Genomic DNA, 12,139 nt, shown 5'->3' on the forward strand with positions numbered 1-12,139 from the left:
CGGGCTGAGAACCAAAGCATCGCAGGTTCAATTCCCAGTCAGGGCACATGCCTGGGTTGCAGGCCACGGCCCCCAGCAACCGCACATTGATGTTTCTCTCTCTCTCTCCTTTTCTCTCTCCCCCTCCCTCCCTTCCCTCTCTAAAAATAAATAAATAAAATCTTAAAAAAATATATTTAAAACTGCCATCTGACATATGGCTTAAATGCAGTACTTTACCATCTTCAGATGCGGCAGTTCTGTGAGGCAAACAGGAAAAGTCAAAAACCTTCAGCTGAGGTTGGGCAGCAGCAGAAGATAAGGCCAAAGCTGCACCTTCCTGCCTTGTCCTTTAAAATGGTCAGAGTACAGCCAGTCAACATGTAAGATGGATCTGACGGCTTGGGCCACCTGCAGAGTTATTTAGCATCTTTGGGGTGGGAGTTCGGAGCTGGTCTCCCAGGGGACTTCTGGTACACGTTGAAACCAAGACCAGAATTGTCCTCTGGTCTAAGACCAGAAGAGCGTTTTAGTTTCTTTCTGCATCTCTTTCATCAGAATCCAGAGCTGCCAACAAATATAGTTCTAGGATTGGCCAGGCCACATACAGTGCAGACCCAACTAAGTCACCGGGCAATTTCTAGGTAACGTATGGGGTTTGGACATATACAATCCTTAAAAATAACTTTTCTACAGCTAAACATCAAATAAAAGGCAAGCTTGTGAAAGCAGGAAAGAGAAATCATATGACTAAGTACAGTAATTCCGTCTATATTCCACATAACCGACTTAGTTTTATCCTCACTGATTAAAGAAATCACAAATCAATGTCTATTTCATGGTGCCATTGGAAGAATATATGAATCAGGCTTTCCTAAGAAAAAGTATGAGTCTACCCTGACATCCCACATTTCAGGTCAGTCGTATTTTTATAAACCAAGTCATGGGCAAATAAATATCAGGGAGTATACCAACAACACTAGGAACAGAGAACAGGCATCAACACATGAAAGCGTTGTGTGCACACAGATGCCACTGTCACATTCATAGTTATTTGTTTTTGCTACAAATCTTACAGAGACTGAACTCTATATTTTTACTTTAAAAATGTGGTTCTCTGGGGATGCAAGGAGTCCAAACAGTACTCCTTTATGACTCTTCTTCAAGAGGTAGATGCTATTGAGCTGAAAGAGACATGTGGACAGCATCCTACCAAAAAATAGTTCTTTACAGCTTGTTCACTAAGTGATTGTATTTACATAAACATTCTGCAATGCTGATGGTAATAAAGAACTAATAATAAATGAACTGTGTTCAATATGAGGACATGTCAAAATTTGGAGATAAATTCTGATTTTGGGAGAGATTAAAAATACAGATTTAATTGGATCTGAAAATTAAAGAATGCAAAACAAAAACACTCAAACAGAATAGTTAACTTGCCTAAATCCTTTGGGTACTTTTCTCATTTGAGAAGAGAGTTAACAGGAGTGACTGGATTCATTCACCTAACCCAAATGAGTATCTCGCAGGCCTCAGCAAGATAGGGTCACAGCAGCAGCACGGAACGCCCAGGGTGATTCAGGGGGATTTTGGGAAAGGAAGTCATCTGTCACACAGATCAATCATTGCCTGCCCTAAAATGTCTCCTCATTGACTTTTAGCTGAGCTTATGGCTGCCCAAGATAAATGTACTTTTCCCAGCCTCTCTTGCAGCTAGGTTAATGCAAAGTTTGAACAATGAGATAAAAGAAGGATTGTGTATTAATTTGTAGGAAGCATCTTTAAAAGACACCAAACATGTTCCTTTTGTCATCTTTTTTAAAAATATTTTATTTTTGCCTTTAGAGAGAGGGAATGTGAGGGAGAAAGAGAGGGCAAGAAGCATCGATTGGTTGCATGTGCCCCAGGGGACCAGAGCTGTACCCCATGCATGTGCGCTGACTGGGAATTGAACCCTGACCTTTTGCTTCATGGGACAATGCCCAACCAACTGAGTAACATTGGCTGGGGCCCTTTGTCATCTTTGTTCCTTCTTTCATCCTATTGTTGGGAACATGGATTTGGGGACTGAACTCTCATGGGCACCTGAGGCCATGGCAGGCCCATCCCAGAGATGATGGAATAGGAAACCCAGGAAGAAATTGGGTTGTTGACTACTTTGTGGTGACACAGATGAGCTCTAAATGACCTGCTTCCAGAAATCCCACACGGCAGAAATACCTTTTAACCTTGTTTAAGCCACGGCTTTTTAAAAATACTTTTTTCATCAATAGCCAACCATGATTCTAACTGATAGAAGGGTGCTGGGAACCAATTCACAGGGAGCCAGGGCACAGGCTCACACCCATGAATTTCATAGTCTGAGTAGAAACCACATCTTGTTTTCTAACGTAATGACATGTCAGCATTCATAAAAGACTCTTAACAATTTTTTATTTTCTTGAAAGTTTCTATTTGTGTGTTTTATTTGGGCTAAAATAAGTTTGATGGCAAATTCATTTAGTGAATCACTTTGATTACCTTTGATTTTGCTACTCGTGATTAAATTCAGTCTTAATATCTCAAAGGATTCTTTCCATTAGATAAGAAATAATATTCCCCTTGAAGTTCTTCAGAATCTTTCCAATACATGTGACCTTCAGTTACTAAAAGTAGTTTTTCAGATAGCAATGAAAAGAACTGATACTTTTACAAATAAACTAGAACTGGTGGTTTTTGGCTGGAGAAGGACTTCATTCACAGGCTCTGGGGGAAGCTGTTTATCCCTATGATTACATGCACCACAGTTTTTAAATGTGTACCTCCCTGGGGAGAGTGTCCAGAGTTTTATTAGATTATCAGAGGGGTCCTCACCAAAGAGAAAAGAAAGCGGAAGGACAGTTAGGCTGAAGCATATTTGTTTGTGAAATGCTCACTTTTCATGAATAAAGACGATTGCTTTAGGGAGTTAGATAAATCCCATTTCAATATATACCTACAAGATCCTATTTTGTAGTAACTTTGAGAATGTCACAAACAGGCAGAAACTACAAATTGAGGGACAATTAAAAATCAAATATATGTCCACCCCAGTTCACCACAAAAGCATACTGCAAATATGTAATTGATTCAGCAAGATTTTTTGAGTGCCTTCTGTTTACACAGTCTACTGTATTTATATAGGCTACAAATTACTCAATTATTTAATGAAGTAATTAACTGTTATTTATCAAAACTATATTCTTAGGTAGCTAATTATAATAATTCCTTCATAACATGGGTTTGGTATTGGCCCAGGGGGTACTAGAGAGAAAGGTAAGCAAGCATGCGTGCACACTCACACGCACTCACATCAAGATTTCACCTCATCCCCCTGCACAAGGTGCATGAACAGGCGATGTTTCCGTGGTCTCGCGAGAACGCCCTGCCTTCGGCGTCAGACCAGGCTCCCTCTGTGTCCTTACCTGATTGAAGTTGTAGAGAGCGGCATGTAAATTGGCCAGCATTCCCGTGGGGGGTTCATTAGTGATCTTAATGGAATTTTCCAGGAGTCCCTGAGGGATGATGTGCTCACTTGGTGTGGGTGCAGTCTCGGCGCTCATGAAGACCCTGTAGTCTCTGTGGCTTCCTTGGCTGAATCTTTCAATGAGTTTCTCCAAGGTTCCCAGCCACTTGGCTACCAAATGGACATTCTGAAAGATGGTATGATTTATAACTCCCGTGAAACTCAAGTATATTACTTAAATTATAGGATTACCACATTTTCCAATGTATCAGTGTGTTGAAAACTCAGAGAATTGTGATTTAAATATTCTTTTATTATCATGTTAGGAGAACAGCACAAAACAGGATTGAACGATAAACAGTGAGTGCTCCAGTTCACCACAGGCTGTCTGTGTAGACCCAGACCTCCTTCCAACACCTACCTGCTTCCACTGCCCACCCATTACTTCCAAGATGTGGTTGCCTGATCCTCTTCTTTGTTACAGTTCAAACCCAGTGACTGAGACTTACATGGGTTCGTTTGATCGAGTATAAAAACTAAAGGCCAGAGATGTACCAGATCACACACTTCATTATTTCTGATGGACACCTCCTCTACTCCAACTCCAGCTCATCAGACTATGGACTCGAAAGGACGTGAGGGATGAAAGGCTAGCTGAACAGAAAAGCCATCGATCTTTTTAAAGATGTTCCATGTATTCTGATCATGCATGTTATTTTTCTTAAATTCTAGAGCTGTCAGAAATCACGCAAGAAAAAAGTGTCACCACTACCACCACTTTGATTTTCAGTTTCAGGATTCACAGATTTGCTCCTCTGATACCAAGCAGTCCCCGAGCACAGCTCGGTGCTGGGAGAGAAGAGTGAGGCACACCTCACACGCGCCCTGGCTTTGAGAAGCCAGTACAGGGCCTGGGACTTCACCCCCCGGTATGTGTCTTCATTTCCAGCAAAGGAAAGTGTTTATGATCTTAATGGCTGCAAAAATACAGAGAGCGAAGGCAAACAGGGATGAGAACAGTAGTGCAGGCGTCTTTCTTTGAAACAGTTTTGTTGTAAAAAGACCCATGCCGATTCATGGGTTCCTATGATGAGGTTATTTTTCTCCTTGGCAAATATTGAACATTGCAGGTGTCACAACCTGGATTATGCCCCCCAAAATCCATGTGTTGAAGTCCTAACCCTCAGGGCCTGAATGTGACTGCCGTTGGAACAGGGTCTTTAAAGAGGTCAGTAAGGCTAAATGCAGTCATGAGAGTCGGCCTTAACCCAATACAGCTGGTGTCCTTATAAGAAGAGCCGATCAGGACACATAAACAGAGGGAAGACCATGTGAAGACATGGGGAGGAGACAGCCACTCACAAACCAGGGAGAGAGACCTCAGAATACACTGGCCCTGCCGACACCTTGATCTCGCTCTTGTAGCCTCCAGAACTGTAGGAAATTACACTTCTGTTGATCAAGCCACCCGATCTGTGATACTTGCGTAGGGCAACCCTACACTATACACTTATACACTAGGGGAGGGCTCTCCCTAAATTTCCTCTCCTACATGCTTGCTACTAGATTGTAATGAGAGTACTTTTCACACCTAATTGTGTCCCTCACACAAGTCAGTAGACCAAAACAATAATAAAACCTGTTTTGCCAGCTCAAACACAGGGGTGGGCAAAAGTAAGCTTACAGTTATGAGCATGCAAAACACACAGAGTTAATGCTTGTGCTATTATTTATTAAGTATTGCAGTATCTGTATCACGACTGTAAACCTACGTTTGCCCACCATGGATGTCCCAATTCTCTATCTTAGGGACTACAACAATCCCTCACTTGAAAAGTTCACTTGAAACAAATGTAAACATGTTCTAGGTGGTGACACTGGAGTCAGGGGCCCGGGAAACCTCCCAGGGAGCCACCACCGCACATGGACACTCGGGGGCTCTGCCTGGGGGCCTTCTCGAGGATGCTGGCTTCCACACTGGTAAGACTCTTGCACCCATTTGCCCAAGGACAGCAAGGCATGTGCAATAGTGTGAGCCAATCCACATATATTAAAAACTGCCCGTGTTTTGCCCACGAAAAATGATTTTTAAAACCCATTATGTTAATTCACAAACCATCTGTGATGAGATAGCTGTCAGCCTGCGCCTTTGTAACAGTTTTCTCTAGAGCGTCAGCTTTTGATAAAATGCTGGCCAAATATCCCTAGAGGGACTAGATCTGATCATAGCCCTTGATCATTGTAGAGTTTGGTCAAGAACATATTACTATGGGCATACATATCATATCTCTACATTTGAGCATTTAAGTTAATATAAATTACCAACAATATAGTAAGGTCCCCTTTTGGTCTCTTTCTTCAAACTCTTGCTTTTCTTTTAACTGTCAATCAAAGAGGTACTAGAATCCCCCAGGAACTGGGACGACCAAAAGTCTGGGGTAGTCTCTCCTCTCCAATTATTCTGTGTGTGGGGAGGAATAGCAAGTTACATTCTAAGTTACTGGCTTACCACTAAAAACCAAAATCAAAGGTCTAGGACAGATTTCCCAAAGAAGATACTTCACAAAATAATATCTTTTGAGATTTTTTAAATGGTGGAACTTATAACTTGCATTCTTGGAGGCCACCGACAGCTTTGCACAGATCTAAAAACAATAGACACATGTTACTTTGAATGCTATTACCCCTCTTAGGTTCTTGCCATTTTGAACTGCTAGATGCTAGAGAACTCTCAAAGAACTCTTTCTTTGCAGGGAAGATCCCAGCGTCTACACAACTGTTGGAGGAACAACTGCCATCTCTGAAAAAAACACACCCTCCACTGCCAGCTGCCTCGCTCTGGGAACCCCAGGGGGGGACACAGCATCCCGAGCAACCTCAAAAGGTCTCCTCTGAGCAGCCGGCAGCACTCTCTGGAAGACTATGTTCTGCTGGAAGACCTCAGGGAGCTCATTTATTTCAAGCAGAAGTGCAAAATGCATCCACCTTGGATACTGGAGACACTAAAGAGGCCAGGTCACGACTCCACAGGAGGGTGGCCGCATGGGCCAGCTAGTGGAAAAGTGTCACTTGCTGCCCAACAAGCCTGGACTCAAGTGTCAGCTCTGTGGCCCAGAGGCTCTCCAGATCTCTCTGAGCCTCCCCCGTCTCATCTTTATAATGGGAACGATGGGAATGACATCATCTTGCATCCCTGGAGATGACGTAACCTGACAGTTGCCTAGTAAAGCATCTGACACATGCGTGAGAACCTGTGGGAGCCAGGTACAGTGGATCCAATGGCCATGCGCAGGCCTGCTGACATAGCTGGCATGTCTTCCTGCAGAAGGAGTCCGGCAGCCTGGCTCCCAGGTGCCCCTAAAGCTGGGCTGGGCTCTATCGGTTGCCGGGTTCTTGCTACAATCCCTGGCCAAGGGAGCCACGTGGGGGACACTGGGTTATAGACTCTTGGACCCAGATAATGCTAGCCTGAAAAGGGATACATCAGGTTGCCTATCTTAATTTTCTTCATTTACAAAGAGAATGCTACGTAACTACTTAGGGCAGAGCTGGAGCAGATAATACATAACCTTTAAAGCAAGGTGCAAATGAGAGCAAGCATGGCTGCGGTGTTGGCTTCTATACAAGCCTGCTTGTCCAAAAGCGCTACCGGAGTGTTCCAGAGATCTCTAAGTCAGGAGAATGATAGGGATCCTGCTAATACTTTAAATTTTAGAGCACAATGCCTAGAAAATCCCTCAAAAGATGACAACCATCCTTGTCAGCAGAGCTCCTAGCCACCTTGGGAGCTGTCACTAACACTGACAAAGCCCGTTGGACTCTCTGGATCACCAGGAGTCATGTGCAAGGAAGGGCTGGGCAGCCCCCTGTGTCCACACTCTGTGAGGTCCATGAAAACGCAATACTCACTTGGAGTATGACCCAGTGTCCTCCGTTGGAAGCCTTCTCCAGTGCCCTTTCTGCCACTGTCTCCTGACCTTGTCCTAAAGACACGTTGTGGAATTTTCCCGAGTCAATGGTAAACCCAAGTCTTTTGCCTGTGGGGCGATACAACAGGGTGAGAGGAAAGGTGCATCGGGGAGAGGTGAGAATAGTGTGGAACTCTGTGGCCTGATGTCCATCTGCGGTCCCCTCTCTACCTTCTAGGTCACTCTCCTGCACAACCCAAACCACACCTCTGTCATTTCAACAAGCAGCATTTTGAGCTCTCCACAGCTGCCTCCTTGCAAGCATTAGCGAGGCGGGAGGAAAATCAGGTCCTCTGGTTTTGCGGTAATGACGCCTTTGACATTTTGACAGATGGCAAGCATTGTTACTGAGCTTTATAAACTCTTGCAGGAGTCGCAAAGCATTTCCCTCATAAAAAGGAGCAACATGTGGTAGATATCACATCGTTTTTTTTGAAGGGATCGGCTCATTGGGAAAATGCAGGAGCCTCTCACCTTGCGAGGCCGCACTTGAATTGAGCACAGTCGGGTCACAGCTCTATTAACCTGGTGCTCTCAGCACGGGCCTCGGGGAATAGTAATCCAAAGCACAAAGCGACAGTGCCTTGCACAATCGAATAGACCTGCTCTAATGACCATTATTTAGTCACAGGAGGCACAAGATTACACGAGCATGGAGAAAATTGCCCTCTGGCCCTCATACAGTCAAAAGGTGGAAAACAGTATAAAAGGAACGTGCATTATGCCAACCAGAGGAATGTGCCATTTCAACATTTCTTCAGACTGTACAGTATTATTAGTCTAACATTTTCCATACACTCAGTCTCCAACAAATGGGGAAAAAAATAAAAGAAACGAAGGTAACTGTAAACTGCAAGGAAGGGTGGGTGGGCCTTGGGAGGAAGGCGGGAGGGCGAGCCAGCAGACCTCCCTCTGGCCACTCACCCAGAGCCTCGAGGTCTTTGAGGGCATCTACCCCTGGAGACAGGATGAAGAACACAGGCGTGGCTGGGCTGCTCTCTTCCAGGGCTTTAACTAAGTCCAGTCTGGTCCGCTCCACATACTTTGCACCCAGTTTCTCCTCCACGAAATTCCTATGAGAAACAACAATGCAAAAGGGCATGATCAGTGCTTGCTTCGGACATGCAGTGAGTCGCAGTTTGGATCGGCTTAAACCACAGGCACAGGAGGAAAGCAAAGCACGTGTTTTCACATGCGACGTTCTCTTAGAATGACAAGATGAATCCAACCAGATTTATGCAGTTGTGTTGGTGAGATCCTTCTCTGCTTTCGACGTAAATCAGAAGCCTACATTCCACTTTGGGTAGGCTACTGAGACCCCCCTGCTCCGGTACCATCAGCCGCCTGCCTAAGGCTTTGTATCCCCCCAACCGCCTGCCAGACCCCCCATTACTTATTAACAGTTCATTAGATTTGCCACAGTGCAATTTTCCAGCCTGCTGGGCTTCTCATGAATATACAGATGCTTTTGGGGTGTTTCTAACATAGGGAAGCTCAATTAAGCAGGGATCCAGCAGCACCAGATTTAGCAGAGAGTAAGTTGTACTAAGCAGAATTAACTCATAAAGTCAGGTTCAGCAGAGGCGGCTGCAAAGGGGAAATTGGCTGAAACTAGACAAAGCAAAGGAAAAAAACCTGAGGCACGTGAATACTACTCAAGAAAGGGGGGCACCCTAGGGGAGGAAGCTGCGAACTCTTCGGTTAGTGCATTCACATTAGAAAATGACTTGTGTGAATTAAGCAGCCTATTACCATTTGGAAGCTAAAAGGGCCAAGAAAAAGGACACTTGAACCAAGAGGCAAATGGGGCTTCCTGCTTTTAAATTGCGCTGGTTGCAAAGTTACGGGACTATGAGTGTCTCCACGAAAGGAATTCATTTTGGTTTGACATGTAAAATCTCTGGAGCCAAAATGCCACCCAGGGATAAAGATGATGGAAGTGAACACTTGGATAATGCATGTTCCTGGCCTCTGAACTCTCTCTTCATGGAGTATTTCCATTGGCTCCCTGTGTCCCCCCGCAGATTTCAGAATCCAGGTTTTCAGGAAGGACATCCTGAACGTCTTCGGCAAATTTTAACAACAGCATTGAGTACAATACCCACCCTTCAGCAGAATCACTTCTCACCAGCATGGACCATAAATGCCTCCAGCAGAGATCCTCCTGGCCCCTAAGACTAAGTTTCCTCCAGGTGAACCCGCATTTCCAAAGACGCCGGCTGCCCCACCTGAGAGCATATGTCATCCTGTCAGGGCGCAGTGCTCTCAAAATAATCAGCTTCTGTATTAAACTTTTCTTCTTCCATTCTTGCGGTAACTTTTCTTTTTCAGGACACTCGGATTCTACCCACTTCCTCCACTGCTTGGCAGATCCTTCCACATCTCGGTCTATGCCTCGAAATTCTTCCATAAGGGCTATTGCCTGCGACAGAACAGGGGACAGATAGGAGTAGTTAATCTCGGGCATCTGCAATAAAGGTTTGTGAGTGCATCAGATCCTGTATAAGCGAGTTGTGCCGGACAGTGTTTATTCCTCCCTGGATTACTCTGCACCCTTCTCTGCCCTGCTGAAAGGTGATCTCAAAGAACCACTTGGACTGAGCTCCCTGGTTCTCTCTCCTGGTTGGGTTTGTCCAATAGGAGGCAATGACGAGAGACTAGGGGGCTGGGGACAGAGAGGTCAGGCTATTTCTCCCCCAGCTCGGCCCCTCTTGTGACACAGTTTGGCATGTTCCCCTACTGGATGCTGCAGCGCCTGTAGGCTGGCTTTCTCCCAGAACTTTATTTGTCAGTCGTTTAGTAACGGCTCCTTTTCCTCCCTTTTTCCATCTGCATCCTTGCATTGATTCCCTTGTTCTTCTTCCCATACTATGAAAATATTCTCTACTCTCTGTTAAACATTTTTTAAATCTCCTCTTTGAAAACCCCATCTGTTTTTTGCTGAGGCCCTGACCGATACGCAATTGAATTTATAATTCTAAAGTATAATTCTAAATAAATTCTAATTAAAAATTATATTAAAAAAATAAAAATCTAAATATACTATAAAATAAGGGATAAAATAGTTATTTTCAATGCATGGAAATGGTTCCTTCTTAGAAAAAAAGAGTGGGGTAGAGCTTAGCATTATGATGAGCACCTTTAAAGAGTTCCAGAGCATTAGAATAAACAATAATAAAGAAACTAGATTCAGACAAATCCAAATAATGTTTATTTATATTCCTTGACTTTTTTCAAAGGTCCTGAACACTATACATATTCATTAACAATTTTTCTGCCCATTACATAGGTCAGAAGTTCCTTTCCTTTCAAGTAAGAAATCAAACAGTTGTACACCTGAAACAAATATACTATTGTGTAACCAATTGTAATTGAAAAATAAATTTTAAAAAAGTAGAGCAAAAAATTTAGTCAGTTTAGTAATAAAGATCAATTACAAAACATTACATTATATAGCATATTTCTACAATTTCCATTCTGGAAATTGTAGAAATATGCTATATAATGAAATTCCATATGAGGTTTGTCTAGAAGGTATCCATCCATGTACTATGAAAAACAGAAACATTTATTGAGGAAGATACAATGTACAAGAAACATTGTACATAGGACAATGACACCTCAGTCCCCTTCAAAGTAAGCACCTTGGGAGCTCATACAGTTCTCCCAGTCGCCATCAGCTACCCCATCATACTTTCTTGAATCTCATTGCTGGTCTGAAATCTCTTCCCTTTCAAAGGTGATCTTAGTTTTGGGGAAAGCTAGAGGTTGCAGGGCACCAAATCTGGGCTGTAGGGGTGCTGAGTCACCTGGGTGATTTGAAGTTTTGCCAAAAACCCCTGCACAAGACATGATGCATGAGCACGTGTGATGTCATGATGAAGCTGCCAATCACCATAGTTATGGCCTTCTGGATTACTGAATAGTTTCCACAGAGAAATGTTTAATGCAAAATTTGATGCAGATTGGTTGCTCTACTCAGTCAGTTCGAATGCGATGGTCACACAGTACACATGCTCACTCAACAGCATCTACAGTCCCACTGACTAGTATTGTGAAGTCATCATTGTTCACACATGTGCATTCCAGTCCACTCTCCTTGACTGCCAGGTTATATTGATATTGTGCAAATCATTCTGGTTGTATTAACAACAGCTGGACATTTTCTCAGACAGACCTCATATATCATTTCAATTTTTAAAACTACATTTCTATGTTTGAGAGAACTGAGATTGAAATAAGATTTAGAAGTTGAAAAACTATGTTCCTAACATACCTTAATTGCACTCCATGACTGAGTGGTTAGGAAGTCGACGGGGCTCAGGTACGTGTGTTCAATTGTGAATCGGAGCAGGAAATCCAATTCGACAGGGTCTATCTCTTTCTTTCTCAACAAAATCTTGAGAGTACACAAAATTGAAGAGCGTCATTTGGTTTATACACCAAAATCACGACACAGAAAGCAGTCATGGCTCAATAGATATGATTAACTAGGCAGAACTGAGTGTTCTGAAAATTCCCGGAGACATATATCCATTCTATAGTTGAAATAAGGGAAAAGTTATGCCCCTGATCTCGTTACTTTAATCAGAAATTTAACAGCAACTAATTATGAAGCTGGATTTATTCCAATATTATGCCTATTATCAACATATTTGAAATATGCTTTCATATTTAGTCTTCTGCTATTAGATCAAACTTGTCC

The 12,139-nt window shown here is 43.3% G+C and overlaps 1 protein-coding gene across 3 annotated transcripts in view; it reads right to left on the reverse strand.

Moving 5' to 3' along the window:
- DNAH11 (dynein axonemal heavy chain 11) overlaps positions 1–12,139 on the reverse strand; it is a 256,071-nt gene that overhangs the window by 18,713 nt on the left and 225,219 nt on the right. For all 3 annotated transcript variants that reach the window (XM_036010519.1, XM_036010518.1, XM_036010520.1), the window contains 5 exons: positions 11,711–11,833; positions 9,663–9,856; positions 8,359–8,507; positions 7,376–7,503; positions 3,426–3,653 (listed from right to left, as the gene is read on the reverse strand). In XM_036010519.1, coding sequence (XP_035866412.1) covers positions 3,426–3,653; positions 7,376–7,503; positions 8,359–8,507; positions 9,663–9,856; positions 11,711–11,833 — 822 coding nt within the window. The remainder of the gene's footprint in view (positions 1–3,425; positions 3,654–7,375; positions 7,504–8,358; positions 8,508–9,662; positions 9,857–11,710; positions 11,834–12,139) is intronic.

This window comes from Phyllostomus discolor, chromosome 10 (assembly GCF_004126475.2).
Source record: "Phyllostomus discolor isolate MPI-MPIP mPhyDis1 chromosome 10, mPhyDis1.pri.v3, whole genome shotgun sequence".
Lineage (NCBI taxonomy): Eukaryota > Metazoa > Chordata > Mammalia > Chiroptera > Phyllostomidae > Phyllostomus > Phyllostomus discolor.